The sequence below is a fragment of the Cotesia typhae genome, unplaced genomic scaffold (genome assembly GCF_013202065.1).
Source record: "Cotesia typhae breed Kobodo isofemale line unplaced genomic scaffold, CoteBio_Ctyphae scaffold_152, whole genome shotgun sequence".
NCBI classification, from domain to species: domain Eukaryota; kingdom Metazoa; phylum Arthropoda; class Insecta; order Hymenoptera; family Braconidae; genus Cotesia; species Cotesia typhae.
In genome coordinates, this window is record NW_027423776.1 from 11862949 (window position 1) to 11883159 (window position 20211).

At 27.7% G+C, this 20211-nt stretch overlaps 1 protein-coding gene across 4 annotated transcripts; it reads right to left on the reverse strand.

The window, feature by feature from the left end:
• Positions 1-6740: 6740 nt before the first annotated feature.
• LOC141536103 (homeobox protein aristaless) lies at positions 6741-18908 on the reverse strand. Of its 4 annotated transcripts, XM_074256358.1 has the most exons (5): positions 14932-15304; positions 14609-14853; positions 12330-12633; positions 10034-10079; positions 6745-7764 (listed from the first exon to the last, which is right to left on the reverse strand). In XM_074256358.1, exons 2-5 carry the CDS (start codon positions 14622-14624, stop codon positions 7033-7035), a joined length of 1098 nt encoding a protein of 365 aa, XP_074112459.1. In that variant the 5' UTR covers positions 14625-14853; positions 14932-15304; the 3' UTR covers positions 6745-7032. The 4 variants fall into 4 exon arrangements, with proteins under 4 accessions (XP_074112458.1, XP_074112459.1, XP_074112460.1 ...); XM_074256357.1 differs by lacking the exons at positions 14609-14853; positions 14932-15304 and adding an exon at positions 18638-18908 and having other exon boundaries at positions 6741-7764; XM_074256359.1 differs by lacking the exon at positions 14609-14853 and having other exon boundaries at positions 6746-7764.
• Between the last annotated feature and the right edge of the window lie 1303 nt (positions 18909-20211).

Below are 20211 nucleotides of genomic sequence, written 5' to 3' on the forward strand. Positions count from 1 at the left end.
CCGAGGGCCCAGCCTGAGCTCCATCTGTTACTGCTGGACCACTCCGCACAACAAGGCGGTTAGTGATCACAGCAGGCCAAAGTCATTTCCCTTAAGAGACGGAGAGAACCAAGTAAAACAGCCTTCTGCATCCTAACTGCCAAGAACTCAGCTTTTGATGAGCAAGCTGGAACTTTGGCAAGTGAGGATACAAAAGACTGTTTCATCCCTCCTAGGACGCCAACAATAAGGACGACAAGCTTGACACGGTAACCTGGGTAAAGTTTGCCAATTTCAAACAGGAGATCCTGATATATTTGTCTTTTGTGCTCTTCTTTGGCTGAGATGTTGTATTCAGCCGGGGCCGAGAACTCAATGACATAAATGTCACGAGTGGCCTTGTCGAAGAGCACAATATCAGGTTTGTTGTGATCTATCCGCCGGGTTGTTGCAAATGGCATGTTCCAATAAATTTTGCAACTGTCATTCTCAACAACCTGGGGAATATCTCCTGGCAAATAAGGCAGCACTGGTGTCACGTCAATACCGTAGCAATGACGAAGATAGTAGTACAGTACTCTCAGGGCAGCATTGTGACGCTGGATATATGCACCTCTCGCCAGCACTGGACATGCCGACAAAAGGTGCATAAGCGTCTCCGGATGTTGTCTACACCTCCTACAGGACGTGTCCGGAAGCTGCACCTGGAGCACCTTGCTACGGTACTCAAGAGTGTTAATGACACCATCTTGGCAGGCAAATATGAACCCTTCAGTCTCGGACATCAGGCCCGCTGACTTTAAGAAGGAAAACGTCAGCTGGATGGACAAGCCATGATCACGCACGTGTTTAAAGAACACGCTGTGCATGGACTTGTCCATCAGTTCGCCAAGGAGTAGTTTTTCCTCGGCGTTCCTGATGACGCTCTTAAATTCCTCCTTTCGGAGTTCCATAAGAGCGTTTATTTCTCCAAGACCAAGGGTTCTTGCCGCATATATTGTTGCCTTATACAAGAATGACCCCTTATGCGCATTTTCATGTTTATGTACAATTTGCATAAGAAAGTCATCCTCGTCTGCAGTGAAATTGACAACTTCGTGAGTTAAACCCAGGACCAAACGGTCGAAGCCGCCCAAACTCTGCAAACCTCTCCCACCGATGGACCGGGAGAGGTATAATCTGGCGACTGATGAATTGGGGTGCATGCTCCGATTCATATTAATGATCTTACGGGTTTTGATGTCGAGATCTCGTAAATCCTTTCGGGTCCATTTCAGGACACCGAAAGAGTATAGTAAGACTGGGACAGCGAGCATGTTAGTAGCTGAGACTTTGTTTTTGCCGGAAAGTTCGGAGGACCAAATTTTCCGGAGTCTCCTAACATACTCGCTCTGGAGAGTTGTTCGGACTTCAGAGACCGCATGCATGCGGTGCTCTTCCATTCCTAGATATCTATACAACTCCCCGGCGTCTAATTGGCTTAAGACGCTCCCATCCACTAATTCGACATCATCACCAGTATCAGAGCACTTACTTATTATTATTATTATTATTATTATTATTATTATTATTATTATTATTATTATTATTATTATTATTATTATTATTATTATTATTATTATTATTATTATTATTATTATTATTATTATTATTATTATTATTATTATCAAAGATACATATTATCATTAAAGTGGTTGATTTTGGAGCATCAACGTTTAGATATCCATCGAGATTTTGGTTATCTCTGCGTCCTATATAATCTACGTTACCAACATATATGTATAATCCTTACTTGTTACTCTTTATATATGTATATAAATTTAAAATATATTATATATACTTGGCTCGTTAGCGCGCGTTCGTAAATCAAACCGCAGGGGTGCAACCGCTAATACCCGTAAGCGTTTGCACGTTGTTCCCAAGAATTGCTTTCTCTACATATATTCACTCGCGCGCAAGTTATACAGTAAACGTTTGGTGTATCTCATCGATAATGAGTTTGTTAAATGGATTAATATTGTTCATGGCTCTTGCCCTTTTATAATATCGTCCAATTATTTTGATCTTTATTATAAACAATAATATAACGGCATTGAATCATAATTACATTAATTAACGTTATTTAAGTGATAAAAATATTGTTTTTTTTTTTTCTATCTATTAATTATTATTAAATAATTAACAACACTATTTTACATCATATAAAGATATGAAATTAAAGTATAGAATAAATTTTCGTATTATTATATAACTATATAGTACATCTAAGATAATTAATTGACCTGGTAATGAGATGATTATTATTAATAATATTTAGTCAGGTTAAGTCAGTTCGACCTCAAGCACGATGAGGAACCCGGGATGTTCGTTAATTGAATCTGCCAATCATCGTAATGAGTACCGTATACTGGACATGGACACACATATGGCTTGCGACGAGGGATCTTTACCGACATTCCTTTGTATAAATATAAATATATATATATATATATATATATGTGAGTAGTAGTCCTGATATTATAGCAAATTTTTGACGTTAAAAAATATATATATATATATATATATATATATATATATATATATATATATATATATATATATATTAATCATTATACAAATTTTATATTCTATTATAGCTGTGTGTAACTTTGAATTTTTTAAAATCCTGCGCGTTACTCAAATAAACATCATCGACAAAAGGAAGGCGTGGATACTTACAAATCATATATATATATATATATGTATTCGATGAGGACCATAGCAGGTAACGTGAGTAGATTAATTATTATTGAGTTTCTACTCTGCTCGTAAGGAATAATATGTATTTAAAGAGATGACCGGACGTATCTTGACACGCCTCCTTGCGACCAAAAAATATATATACAGTCCCGTCATATCTTGGAATTCTAATTTAATTAAGACCGGTTATCATATTAAATAAATAAAAGTATATATACATATATAAAGGTATATAAAAAAAAAATGATTAATTTGAAATAACGAATAAAATAGTAATTTTTGAATGTGTGTATACTAATAAAGCGCGTGCCTTTACCGCACATAACATATATATATATATATATATATATATATATATATATATATATATTTGCTGTATAGTTCTGTGTGTGATATGATATGATATGATATGATATGATGAACGTACGAGAAACGTACGTTTACCTTTACTATAATATCACTCCGCCCTCCTGCAGTGTCACTTTCAATAGGAATAACAACATAATGGGCAGTTGACCATCATCAACACTTGATTTTATGAGACATAGTCATCTCTTACGACGCGATTCTTTTTAATATATACTATAATACACACCCATACATATATCACATAATTTAATAATACCATGTTTGTATATCTATAATATTATAATATATAAGTTATTTATAAGTTATAACTGGCGCCTATAACATATTTTCTTGTTAATTAAACCAAATCATTATTCTATCGCCAATATCAATAATAATATTATTTAAGATATTTAATATGGTATACTTTATGACTAATAATTAGACTAGCTTAATAATAATAATAATAATAATAATAATAATAATAATAATAATAATAATAATAATAATAATAATAATAATAATAAGTATATTTTTATATGTATATATATTATACAAGTTTATCATTAACATACACATGTGCAATTAATATACTTATGAGCTGTCAGCATAAAAGGTTTTTGAAATATAGTTTTGCCCAACGACTTGATAATTAGTTTACTCCTCATTATCGTTTGTAGGACCTTGTGCATTATGGCGACAGGTATTCTGTGAGTAAAAAACAAAATATAAAAGCTTATGACTTTTAAAGAGTAAAATTAATAAAATTAATAAAATTAAATAAAAAAAAAAATAAAAACATATAATTTAATATTTAGAAAAATAAAAAAATATTAGCCATGATTTATATAATAAACATATATTTTTGATGTGCATAAAAAATAACGAAAAATCAACTAGAATCGACGAAAGCTATATATAGTAAAAGACCGGACGATTGCACGGAAGCCATCTCTGTTAATCATCGTATAATTACCACTCTAATTATCAGATATAGAGATATACGGAGTCGACGGGATGCTGGAACGCGTTAAAAACAAGTTTTTTTTTCTTTCTTCTTTAATTTCGTTTGATTAATCTCGAGAATAAAAGGGCGGAAAAAAATTAACAAAAAGTATTTTTTATGTACAAGTAGTAGCTGTATTAGGGTGAAATACATATATACTTATACATATATGTATGCTGATGAGTATATATAGAAAAATGCGTGATGTGCTGAGGGTAGTTGAGGGCGTTACCCGACATTCCATGGTAAATTAACTTAGCAGCCGCGTGGATTTCGAGGCGGAACCTTTTTTTCGTCGGCGTCTTCGCCGCCAAATATTCATTTAAACAGGTAAATGCAATTTTGCCGTTTTACGTGATTGAGATAATGCCTCCCGATTAAACTTGGCTTTCTCTTTTCCTCTTACTCTTTTCAAGTATTATTTCTTCTCATTTTTTTTTTTTTTTTTTTTTTAATATATTTTTTTGCGATATCCAGCGATTTATCTCTATTCTTCCATTCTCTTATACTTGCACTTATACATGTTATATATGAACGAGACGGTAGCTAACGCATCATTACCAAAAAATCAAAACTAACTGGTCCTTTGATGTACTATCTATAATATTTACAAAATTGATAATATAGGAAATATTTTACAATTTCTAAAAAATTAAATTAAATTGTTTGGTAGCTTGTATTAACAATTAACCGAATTACAAATTTATAATCGACAGAGGAATTACTCATTATATAATATAATGTAATAATAGTAATAATAATAATAATAATAATAATAATAATAATAATAATAATAATAATAATAATAATGATAAGAGTATAATTCAAAAAGTAAAAAAGGTGTATGGTGATACAATGAGAAAAGTGTCAGGAATAAACAAGTTCGTGCCACAAACTTTACCACACTAATCATTCTTTCAGAGGGTCGTGGCGGTATAAGTACAAACCACAACGTACCGGAGTCTACAATCCTAAACGATCAAACAAAAAATAATAATAAAAATTCGCAACATCTGCACATGGATTATTATTAGAAATTAAAGTTCTACCATGTTGAACTAATATTGGTATTTTATTTATTTTTTTTTTTGTTGTTTAATCAATCATAGAATAAAAATATAAATTTAAATAATTATAATTGTAATTACAACTAAAGATGACAATACATTTTAATTTATAACATTGATATAAAAGATAAATAGAGGCTCAGATTTATATATAAATATTGAAATCACAACTTTTGGATTTTCCCACACAAAGTAATATAAGGTGCAAACCACAAGCAATATGCTGTAACCACATTACAAGCGGTAGCTGAATAATTTAACATACTCTCATCCCTGGATTAAATGAAAAATTATTTTTCTTTTGAATATATATTGTAAGCAAACATTATTTAAAGATTGTACAACACAATTGATACGATTTTGTTGACGATATCAGTTGTTATCTCATCATTAATATCAATAAGTGAATATGGAAACTTAATGCAATATAGGTACTTATTATATACTCATATATCGTAGTTAGTAGATGGAGTTTTTAGAGTAATAGAGACGCGCGAGAATAAGAAGGGAAACGAGATTGTTACACGCGCAGGTGGACAAATTATCTCTGATTCTCTCGCCAAGGTCTTTCACCGACTATATTTATGCATGTATATATATATATAACTCTCATCCACATGCATTGATATATAATAACGTGCAGAATATACGTATATAGATTCTGTATGTATTCTGTGAATAAAGTGAGAGAAAGCACTCAACGAATAAACGGTTATGAGTGAAATAAAAGTGAATAAGAAGGAAAATATGATAGGTGAATACCGGAGGATACGGAGGTAGCTCCGCGGTGTAAATGCAATCAAGGAGACCTCAATTAGACCGTCACGCTGTATGGTACATTCTTCATCTTCGACGGCGACGAGGCTCATCATGTATATATTTACATATAAAAATACATTTATATAACATATATATACTTGTTATTTAATTTCACTGTGTCTATGATATATATGATATACTCAACTTTTGATTTTATACATCGGACATTATATTCTCTGAATTCGATATATATATATATATATATATATATATATATATATATATATATATATATATATATATATATATATATAATTAATACAATATACTTTGAATCAAATAAATATAGAACATTTATTGAAAAAAAAGAGGATAATAATCTATAAATAATCTTATACGGGTATATCATTTTTTTTCAACTTTTAAATTAAAGTATAATTAAATATAAAAAAATGATAAGTCACTGGTAAAATAATAATGATGTTAGAAATTTAACTGTACAATATATTTTTGACAACTTAAGTTTTTTATTGGTATGCGTATTGTATATACATTAAAATGTAGCTGTAAGTTTTTTAATTATGATTTAAATTTAGCATAGTTTTTTTATTTAGCTTGGTCCTCTATCAAACTTATATTATTATCTTACAAAAACAGTTATTTTTTTATAAAGTGATAATAAAATGTTAATATATTCAACAGTTAGCTTCACATACATACTATATGATGTTTGATGTTATTTAAAATGCAGATCTTATGTTAGACAAAAAATAATATTTATTTGCATCAAAAATGGCCTGTATTAAAAAGTTTATCACTAATATTTTTTTTTATTTATACAATTAACAATAAAAAAAAAAAAAAAAAAAAAAAAAATTGAGTATTTTTTCTTATTATTAAAACAATATTTTTAAATCGTTTAATATCGATACATTGAACCATTAAAAAATTCAAGTTTTTATTTTTAAAAATGATTTAATATAGACTAATACCGTGATATATCATTATTAAAACATTATCTTTATTACACTACACATTATATAATAAGTAATAATGAATTTTATAATGGATAATATAGATTGATAAAAATACAATTATCCTTTTTTAGTATTATTGTTATTATTATTATTATTTTCAGCTAATTAAATCACCATTTTTTCTTAACATCTCTAAATGTAATTCAAATTCTCGTGCTTTTAACCTCAATGACGCAATACTATTAGTCCGTCTATCAATATCAGCTGGAATATTTTTAACAGTTTCGCTAGATAATGATTCTGTAGGTAATCTCGTTTCTGTAATAGAAACAGGTGATTTTGTCGAAGATTGGGGTGGCAAACTTATCACTGATGACGTTGAAGGTATTATTGGTAATGTGGGTGAAGTTGATGCAGTTGGAGATGAAGCTGATATTTTTGAAGATGATGATGTTGGTGGCGGTGAAGATGATCCAGGTAATGGAATTTTTGGCTGTTGTGTAGCGGAAATATTTGCCAAAAGAGTTTGAAATGATGCGGCGGTTGCTGAGTAAGATAATCCCGGCATATTTGGTGATGAAAGCATAGGTGGAGGCGGACGATGATAAGGATGACTGCTACCACTAACGCCACTAACTCCACCGCCTCCACTACCGATTCCATAACTGGGACTGAGAATAGGCCCGGGTCCTAATGGCGTGTAGCGAAATCCCTCAAATGGTTTACGCAGTGCAAATGTTCCTAGATGGGCAAAAGGATGTGGGAGCGTTGGAGTAACAACAGTCGATGATTGAGTCGCGGTACCACTCAAATAAGGATTATATGGGTGACCTTGTGGTCCTACTTTTTCTTGTTTCCGCCACTTTGCACGTCGATTTTGAAACCAAACCTATAAGAAATACTATAGATACTATTTTTTTTTTTTTTTTTATATTTTATCATTTTCTATACACAAATATTTTATTCAATTTTAAAAATAAAATACTTATTTTTTAAGACGACTAATAATTCTAAAATACCTCTATTTTTTTTAACTACTTGAGACAATTTAGTGACATTTGGTACGGCTTAAAGAAAAAAAAAATAATAACTAAAAAAAGTAGTACGATTATTATAAATAGTAGATGTAATATGGCAAGCTAGATATCGTGACAGAGTACAGTAATGCACGAAAGCTACTGTACATATACTATAAATATAAATATATATACATTTATATTTATTTTCCTTCACTAACATTATAACCTATCCAATCATCTTGACGAAGGACGCGTGCTCGGGCACCTCATGACGAAATCATTATTACAAATATATATATATATATATATATATATATATATATATATATATATATATTTTATAATGAAGAATTGTTTTACTGATATTTAAGAAATTAGGAGGATAGTTAGAAATATTTATAATTTGATTTTATGACATTAAACGAAAGAATATACATTCTTTTATAATATAATATAATTTATTGTCGATAATCCAATTATTGATTTTTGTATTTTAGTAACATGCTGTTATTGTATTTGCAAGTTTTTATATAATAATAAGTTTTCCGTTTTAATATAAATAAAATTCCCAATCACATGACATATATCTCAAGTATTATGTTACTTCTGATCTGAATATATTCAAGTTATAAATTAAAAAATTGATGAATCGATAAATTTCTGTGAAAGAAAATTACGAATATATAAGTGTAGGATCACCTATATAATCAAAACATAGAAAAGAGAGTGGATAATACGGAGCGTCTAGATCATATAGAAAAAGAAGTAGTGATTCCCTATGGAGAAAAGGATTGCCCCCCTCGGTAGGGAGCTAAACAATCTTTTGACTTAAAACAAAATGCGCCGACATGCTCTGGTGGAACCCGGCCGTTTCCACCTTAATTGCGGTACATTAATTACTGTAGCCGTCGGCATTCAAGACTTATTATCCATTCGATTTGTACGCTCTTAGATCGCCCAAGTAAAATTATCTGATCATTAATCCATTCAATCAATTTACGTTTTTGATTAAAATATATTTACTTGTGATACGTTATATATTATATTTTTTATTTAAATTAAAAGATGTTGAGTGCATGAAAATATTATTAATAATAATAATAATGTTTATTTGTTTATTATATTAAATTAATATTTTGAGTTTTTGGATTAAATATGCGGAAATTAGTACTTATTAGGGTTAACGAGAAGTAAAGTCAAAAAAAGTACAGATACCATACAGGTATAGATAAAAGTATAGGGAGAAAAATGTGACTCACGCGATATGTCGTGTTTCCGGGAATCGTCTTGGAACGATCATCATCAACTGCGCGCGCGTAGTTGCGGAAAAGAAGGGAATGAAGCTTGAAAGAGGGTGCCGCCGACAAACGACTCCTGGACATTCAGGTTTGGACCACACCGTAGTTGTATTTTTTGTTTCTTCTATTTTTTTTTTTTTTTTTTTTTTTTAAAGTATTTTGGTATTTTATATAGTTTGAAAATTAAACACAAGTTATTATTATAAACTAATATTATTTTTAAGTTTAGACTTATTTTATAATAATATCGTTATCAATAAATTCTAAAATTTAAAATTATTAACACTTGTAGCCACATAGCTTCTACACAGTAAAAAATATTATGTAAAATCAGCGTAAGTTTTATTTTATAAATTATTTAATCAATATTTGTGTTAAATTTTGGCATAAAAAATATGTAAACTTTTGATCACAAATTTAATATAAAAATAGTATTGCAAAAAAAAAAAATGTAAAACACGTTAACCGTTTTAAATGTAAATGATAACCAAAATACAGATTGATTGAAGATTAAATTTTATGCTCATCCTTCGCCCTTATCCTATATAATATCTTGAAATTCGATGAAAAAAACATTGTAGATCAATTGTAAATTAAACCAAAATGTGTTTTATAACAACACTTTTTCCTTATTGAAAGCAAGTACCGTAAAAAAATTGTGAGTTTATCATACACTTAAATCTAAATACATAAATTTTAACATAAATGCCATTTTTGACGCAAATTTACAATATTTTTTACTGTATAATTTTTTATTATGATAAAATTAATTATAATTAATGATTACTCTAATGTTAATATTATATATATTATTTATATGTTTACCTGTAATGTAACTTACTTGAATACGAGCTTCTGTAAGACCAATTTTTATAGCAAGTTCCTCTCTGAAAATGATAAATAAAATATGTTAATCAAATAATCCTTATTGTAATTTTTTATGTACAGTATAAAAATTATAAATTTTGCAGCAATATCAGCGTGTTGTAAACGTGGCATATTGTGTAATTACATTATTTCTATTCACGAGTTGAGAGAAGGCTATAACCTCGATTCCTTAATACCTCAACTTTTTGTTTTATTTGCTAACTAACACCCAAAGCACGCGCGAATGTCCTTCATTATAAGTGAGTATAATAATTTATTTTTTAATGAAATTTTTAATTTAATAATACATTAATATTATAATCTTTCTAAAGAATAAATAACGAGTAAACGTATATGAAAACCATCATTGAAATTAATAAATAAATTATACTGATATATAGATATATAATATATACTAGAACGTTTAAAAAAAAAATGTTTTTTCTTTCATGGTGTTTAAAAATTGAATGTACGCCTACGAATAAAAATTTTGTCCTTACCAGAGCCCTTTATAATATTCATATTGAGGCTTTCTCAATCCATTTCATTTATTTGTCTTATAAATAACATGGGGATATATTGTTTTTATTTTTACAATTTTGAATTAGTGGGTTGTTAAAACTTTTGAATCATGATTTTGTAGAGAATTTTTCGCTCAACAAATAAGCACTTGGTAAAAATTTCTTTAAATTACCTTTTCTCAAAATATCGGCGTTTATAAATAAGGTTAATGAAGAATTTCAAACACTCCTTTAAGAGTATCAAATCATATCTTTTATTACTATTGCATGCATTTAGAAATTATTAAAATTATGTCTATATCACACTATAAGACTCTTTTTCAACTCAAATGATTATTCGTAGTACGCAAAGAAAATTTGTTAGTTATATTAAAAATACAAAAACTTTTTCATTTGCATGTTATATAGAAAGCGATCGATTTAAATATAAATATATGCACTTGATTATTTTCAGTAATTTACAAATAATTATAAATATAACTCTCAATTTTGTATTTTAAAAAATATAATAATAATAACAATAAAATTATTAATAATAATAATAATGAAACAAAAGAAAACGTAGCCCTTTGTTTGTAGTAATTTTATTTTACGACCGGAAAGGTTTAACCAACTTCCCGAGAAATGTTCGGTTATATCCAGAGTAAAGTTTCGAGCATCCTTTTCAAAAGAAAATAAAAAAAAAACTATGAAGATATAATGAAGAACTTCAAGGGCGTGCGGGGCGGTTGAACTTAATAACGATAATTGTTTCCGCGATCCCGAAAGCAAGAGTTTGTGTGGCTCCGCTCTTTTATGTATCCTTTCTTTCATTAATTGCCAAATTTATTCAACGTTAAATTTTTTTCTTTTTAGATATTTTCTGCTTTAGCTCACCTATGTCACATATTTTATACGGTTTCTTACATTTTTATAATACAAGCATGTGTTTCAATTATTTTTAATAAATATCTATATGTCCTTAAAATACTGAAATAACTTTAGTACGTAAAATTTTACGGTGTATGGTATAGCTATTACAAAGCACCTTCTTGTCCTTATATCTTAATTAGATCTTTAGAAAGTCTAACGTATTATGGATCAAAAGTCTTGATAGTTAGAGTGACGCCAGCAAAAATTGATGTATATATATATATATATATATATATATATATATATATATATAACCAAAAATGTGGTTTTATTTATTTCAAACTTAAGCTAATTGCAATATTTTTTATTAAATAATACACACATAGTGCCTTCAGAATGTAGATTATACATATAATTATACATATATATATAGTAAATTTTTTACTCAGGCAACATACATACAATTATATAATGAAATAGTATGTATTATTACAAAAAGATTTAAATATACAACTAATCAAATATAAACCGGAATGGTCATAAAATCCAATTAGTCTGATGCTAAAAACTGCCCGTTGATCATTTATAAAACATCGGGAGAAAATACTGATTAACTCGTAGAGCTTATTATAGTGTTGTGATGCTGTTATTTATTATATTTATACTTTTTAATTATAGTCTATTCTATTATTACAACTTGGACATAAAACTCCAATATATATTTTTCTTTATACAATATCTACGACACTTGAAAAATAACTCTATATTTATCTAGAAAAACGAGTCTTATTTATATCTACTTTGTATTGTGGCGGATAATTTTTAAATGAAATATTTATAATTTATTAACAGATAGTTTTGCAATAAAATTAATTATTGAAATGTTTGTTTGTCTACCTTGTAAAAACGTCAGGATAGTGAGTTCTAGAAAATGCCTTTTCCAGTTCTTCAAGTTGAAAACTTGTAAAAGTTGTTCTATATCTTCTTTGTTTTCTTTTAGGTGTAAAATCTTCAATATCAGCATCACTTTCTGGACTGGTAGGTGGTGCTGTACCAGCAACAGCAGTAGCTGCGGTAATAGTTGTACTAGCATCAACAGTAGTAGTAACAGCAGTACTAACAATAGTAGTAGTAGTAGTAGTAGTATCAGATAAACCTGTCTGAGGTGGATGAATATCTTCATCTTCCATTCGATTTTCATCTAAAATCAAAATCATCAATCAATTTTATGTATATATTTAATATAAGTATTATCATATAAATATTACTTCAATATATTATATCGAATGATTTATATTTTAATAAGATTTCAAATACATATGATATAGTAAAAATAATGAGAATAATTTTTATAAATTTTTATTTTCAGGGTATTGGTATTCACTATATAAACAATTATCTCTATTATTTGTAGCATAATCTATTTAAAACTAAAAATATGTTTTAATATACACATATACATTTTTACGTTACACAACGGAAAAATAACGTCCGCCCGTATGAGAACATGTGCAAACCGGAAACATTTTCTTTATCCTTGTCGCGTCAACTTTTCTTGCTTTTATAACTCATTTAATGTCATTTTACATGACTATTAATTATATATTACACTAAAAAAAAAAAAAAAAATATATATATATATATATATATATATATCCTCAAATCGAATTTATATATATTATATACATGACAGTTAATAATTAATTAATCCGAATATTGTCCAATGGGATGACAATAGTATTATTCAACGCAATTATATTATCATATAATAAGTTTTTACCGATACGATTAATATTTAGGATCCAGATGTACTAAATGTGCACAGGTGCCTAATCTCAGTAAAATAACATTCTTCTAGTTTTTATTTATCATTTTTATCCTAAGAGTTATTTGCTTCATCATCGCCATGTGATTGCAATCATCGTATTCGTTGTTCTCAGAAAAACAAACACTTTTCTTGCACACATTTTTTTTTCTTCTGACGACGAAACGAGTTGACATTTAACAAAACAACCAACAACAACAATAATATATATCTATATATCATAATGGAATTTCTGGGCAATTCATCGTCGCTTAAATTCCTATGTCTAATCCATTTAACATAACCCTTCGCTGTCTTTCTTTGTTGTTTTACCGAAAGCGACGAATCAATTCCATGTAAACACATTCGGGGTGGTCGAGTATACATATAGTCCTATATGTATTATATGTGTCTTTTAATTTCAAGAATTAATCAACCACTATAGTTTTTAATTACATACTATACTAAATAAGTGAATCGTTGTGAATGGATGATGATCAATAAACAAAATATTAATCAAATTCAAAATTAACAGTTCCAGTGAAGTAGCTAGTAATATAAATATGTAATTTAATTTAATTTAATTTTTTTTTTTTTTTTTTATACAAAATTATTCATGAAAATGCAATTATTATTTTTTAAATGATAGTTTTGCTCATCTTTTTCTGATTAATTTTATAATGATGACTCAAAGCCAAGCTAGAATACGAAATACTGTTGCCATTATATATATATATATATATATCTGAATAAAATTATTTTATTTATTTATTTAACTATCAATGAATTTTATCTGATTTTTATATTATTCCGGATGCATTATTAATATATTAAAGATTTCTTAAACTTAATAATAAAAGATAGTGGAAACAATATTTAAAAATATTGATTTAAATCGTTCTCTAATTATTAAAATAATTAATTATTTGTATACTATGAGGATAAGAAATCATTATGTATAAATAATAAATGGATTTATATTTTATATATAGACAATATTATCGTATAATAGCTCAAAGGTAGGGGTTGTCATTAACTGGGAGCTCAACCGAGATAACTACTACCTGCCACCGTATATAAAAGACTAATTTCCATGTTCTTCGTTGAATTCATTTTCGAAAATAATAAAGGTGTAAAATACTGTAACTGTATTGAAGATAATTACAGCAAGAAAGATTGATAACTTCAAAGCTTCAAGAAATGAATTATAATTATTTATTAGCAGCATTGATTGATAATCTGAATTTATATATTGTTATTAGTGTGAACTATATAATATTCTAAATTGAATAATATTTTTATTATAATCAACATATATTTTAAAATTATGCAATAGAATACAGATATTATTATAAATATAATATATACCTACCTAATTTAAAAGTCATTAGACAAATATACCGAGTTTTTCAACTCTGTGTTTTATATATAAATATATATATATATATATATATATATATATATATATATATATATATATATATATATATATATATATATATCACATTAGTTTTTATAACTCTTCATGATATATAAGCCGACGGTGGGTAAAACAATGAAATCCGATGATAAATATAAATTTTACTTATAGTTATCCTTTCGAAAAATTGTGTTCAACTAGAAGATTAAATACTTTATCATATTTTTAATAATTATAATAAACACATTATGCGTATCGATTTATATATAACTTACGTTGCCAAATTAAATATATAATGCGGTTAAACGTGGGTATATATGCATTTGAATTATATTAAATTTAATAATATAGTTTAAACATGTAGCTAATGTTAACTGTAGATTGGAGTCTTTTTCGATGTAAAAAAAATATCTATTATTAGTTGTCAAAGTATAGAGATTCTAACAAGTTTTCAATATTATTAATTTTTATACACATAGATAAACTGTCGAATAATAATATATTTCAAAATAACTCTTGTATGATATTAAAACAACACAAATAATTATGAAAATATAATGTTGATAAAAAAACACATAACATATATAAAACACAGTATAATAAACTTCCCAGACCGCGTATTTTTTACGACTGCGCGGGTAGAGTAACTTGTCGCGTCTGCGTTTTAAAAGCTCGATATTGCTTGTTCATGTCGGATGAAACCTACTGCGGTGGTATTCTCCCTACTACGTTGGCATAATACGGAGTTGCCCCTTTTCTCTCTATATACTTACTATTGCACGATGAGATTATTGTTAACTCCTTCGTGTGAGTAAAACACAACTTTGTGTACCGCCCAAACAACTTTGATACAGCCAATCGTGTATTTTATGTCTTTGATAAATCTCCTCCCATCATTGTATTAATATACGTTAAGAATTTACCTAAAAACTACATAAAAATATATATTTATCATGTATCATTCGATAAATAACAATATTTGTCGTCATATATGTGTGTGAGTAGAATTTCATCGTATAATATGATAATAATGGGTTAACCAATTAACTTGCTTTTGGAGTCAATCAGATCATCCGTTTCAAAGATACTTCAACGATGAAAACTGAAGAAAAAAGTAATTTTAATTGTTTTAAGTTACCTTAAATTCGTCAACCAGTTAATGATAGACGTTATAAAAATAAATTAACTGTGATTAAAAGTTTACGTTGAATTCCATTGAGAAAATCCAAATCTAAAGTCGCAATTAGAAAATAATGCAGCAGAAAAAATGTTGCTTTGAAATAGTCCTCAGATTTTTATATTTGAAGAACAACTAAAAGGTAAATTTTCAAACGTTTTTTATTTAGATTTTAATCTATAAATATTATAAATGATAAAGAGGTCTAGTTATTAGAAAAAAAAATTATAAGTAGTTTCAATCTTCAAACTAAATATAATATATCAATACTACATAAACATGACGGACATATATATGCTTATGTTGAATAAGCCAAAAAGTTTATAAATTTAAAATGAAATTATTTCTTTGTCACCATTGAAACTAAAACTTAGGTTAAAAAAAAAAAAAAAAAACTAATAAAACATTTTACAGCAAAAATTGGGACATGTATATCTAGATTTCGAACCCAATTCTCTGTGGTTTCGTCTTTTGGCTTTGAGATAATTCACATATATATATATATATATATATATATATATATATATATATATATATATATATATATATATATATATATATATAGAATACTTTATATTGTTTTCCATGATCATTCTCTCCACCCACATCCGCAAATTCGAACACTTAAGTATACTCGGCCGCCATGGTCATTGTTGGTTTATCGATATTATCGATAATTTGACAATCAACCATAGTTTCACCGGAGACCGAGAAGTGCTATTTATGCACACCGCGCGGCTATTACGACTACATAGTTTTATTTTATATAACTTTACAAAATTGCCCTCACTTTTTCGTTCGCTTGAACTGTTATATATATATATATATATATATATATATATATATATATATATATATGATTTTTTAACCTCTGCATATAACGGAAACAACATCTTGTATTTATTTTATTTTATAGGAGATGAGAAATCTGCAAATAATATAATCTGAATATTTATATTTTTATTAAAAGTTCTAACATTTGTCGCAACTCATTTCTTCTACATACAGTGATATTATTTTCACCGAAATTAATTATAAAAATTATTACAGTGATTTAGGAATTTCTTATAATATGATTATATAGATATAACATACAGATGTTAATTATAAAACATTGATAAAAATTTAAATTGTCAACACATTAGTATTTTTAAATGTGTGCATCGTAAGTAATTAGACGTTTCCTAGCGTTGTGGTTAACTAGAGTATGAGAAATTATATTCTTTAACCGGAAGTAGACGAGGAAAAATGAATTGTATAGTATATAAATACACACATTTTTTTCGTAAATATTCAATTAAATTTCAGTGTTTGCCAAATGAAATTAATTTTGCACATCACAAAATTACAGTATAAATGATAATTATGCTTATAAGCAATCTTACATAATTGGTTTAGTAATAAAAACGAAAAAGATGATTATCAATCAGCTATAGAGTGTTTGTATTTCCAATTAGTAATTAGCAATTACTTCTTTTTAAATGGAAATACTTTCAGTATAGATACATAGTCGGCGATCAGCTGTCACGAACCGACGGAGCGATTAATGATCCAATTGGCTAATATCATCGTCACGCAACAGTGTATAATATTGAGCATAGGGCGTTGTTTACAATGATAATATTATAGTTTCGTATGGTGTAATAATTTATTATATTGGTTAATTATAAGTTATGTGGATGAAATTAGTAAATACGTGAATTATATCAACATATATATATATATATATATATATATATATATATATATATATATATATATAGAAGAGGATACTCTAAAGATATGAACTAGCTATAATAATTTATTTATAGACCTAGATCGACATGTAACTTTATAAAAATAATAACTATACATTGTTTTTTTTTTTTTTGTGCTATCATTGAACTGTCAGTGACAGAAATTATTAGAAAACTTAATAATCTAAATCAAACATTTAATGGCAAAGTTATGATGTTATTGTTTGTTGATAAAGAAAAAAAAACCATATATACATAATACACTATATTATACTTATAACAAGACTTTTAAATAAAAGTGTTAATTACAATTAAAAAAAGAAAAATAAATGCATTTTTGAGAATCAAAAGAGTGTTTACAGTGAGCGCTTAATAAAACACAATTAGTGACTCGTTTGGGTCAACCAATCAGTGCAAGATAGCACGTATAAAACCCCTGCTGCTGTCTAGATTATTTATTACCATATGTTACCACATATTATTGGTAGCAGGATCATCACATATAATAGTTTTTTATTGATTTTTATTATGTCAACTTAAATCTTACGACTGAAAATTTATTTCTTCTAGCGTCAAAAAATTAAAGTATATATCGAGATTCATTGTATCAGTAAATTTATATGTCGAACAAAAAAATTATAACAATTAAAATTTTGAAAGATCTATATGTATGTTAATAAATTCCCGTAATCAAATCGTAATACAGGTACTCGGAATAAAATTTTAATAGTAAAAACTCAAAATATATTAATCTGTTTTTGCATCCCAGTCTAGAAGTATTCACACAAATATTGTTATTTGTTTAGAATTGAATAAATATTCTAAAAAATTATTTTTAAATATAGTGGTAGGTGTTAAGTGACCGATACGAATTTATATAGAGAATTTTCAATAACTCCATATACATAATATTATATTTGAAAATATGACACAATTAATTTTACGTAATATATAGATTGAAAAATTATAGAGGGATAAAACAATAAATAATGAAGGATAATTGTTTTAGGTTATTTTTGGATATTATGAATGAAATTAACAAAAAAGATATTGTTATAAACATCAAACCTTGATAATGAAGTTTAATATTTATTGAGTGTTGATTATCAATTGATGTTTGGGCTGATGAATTATGTCTGCATTCAACATCTACAATACTACGAATACTAAATACACTTTTTGCAATCCGATGAGTTGTTTTATTAGCAATTGTTGTGATCGACACTGGTAAAACTACCGGCTGGTTATTCCGATTAGACGTTGATGTTGTGCTCAGGTCCATTTTGTAATTAAAGTTTAAAGGTGAAATTGGAAAATTACATGGCACGGAAGACTAAAATAAATGTTGTTTAATAGTGTTTTGCTTGCGCACGACTAACTCGATTGGCAAAAACCAAGTCCAACGAGGTTCAGAGACCATTTATCTGAAGAATACACTTTTACGTGAGTAGCATGAATATAGATATATATGTATATCGTCTAAATATACATACATATGAATATGTTTGTGTGTATATATATGTATTAAGAGTGGTGGGAAGTAAATAAAAAGTTAAAACGATCAGTACCGCCTTCATAAAATAAACAAAATGGTGGAAGTCAAGTAACGCCCCAAAATTGATAAGCACAATAAAATTGATAGGAAAGTAAAAGAAAAATATGAATAATTTTTTGAACAGTTGAGCAGATGAAAACTCAAACGTACCAAAGATATAATCCAAATAAAAACAGTTTTATTAAAAAAATTGCGCCAAGTCCACCTTCATGAAACTAACATTTATTTCAAAAACAAATTAATGTTTCATGTCTGGTAAACTATATAAAAAAAAACGGTAGGAAAACAATTAGAATTAGCGCATACGCAAGCGCAGTAAGATATAAACCAAACAACAATAATTTAACTCTAAAAAAATGCATGAAATCGATAATTAATTAATTATTGTTAATTTATTAATTGTTTTGTACTAAAAAATAGGCTTCGATATCGTCGAAATAAGATAAACAGACTGAAATCATTAATTACTGACTTATTAAAGATTAATTATTGAAAAAGTAGGCCTAGATATAGTGAAAATAATGCAAATAATACACAAACTGTAGATTTTCGATGACTTCACTGTAAATTGATGATTAATTGATTAATTAATTAATTAATAACAATTAATAAGTAATTAATTAATTATTTAGAAATTTATCATCCAAGAAGAAATGAACAAGTGGTTTATTAACCAAATATAGTTAAAAGAACGACCTAGATATAACCAACCCCTAGCTCTACAAACCACCGTCGAAATGGCCAACTAACAGCCAGAAGTAACGGCCTAGATGTGGTCGAAAATATAGTGATATGGCCGAAAAAAGTGGCCGAAAACATAGCCTAGATGTGGTCGAAATGTGATTAAAATTATTGCCAATAAATGGTCGAAAAAATGGTCAAGAATAATGCTCACCATTTCGCCAATAATTACCGGCCATGGATGTAGCGCATGGCTCTCAAAACCATCGGCGAAATGGCCAGCGAATAACCAGAAATATTGGCGTAGAGTTTGTCCAAAGAATGGCCTAGATTAGTTCTAAAAAGTGCCCCAGATTTGGTCAAAAATAGGCCAAAATATGGTCCATATTTGGCTGAAATATGGCAG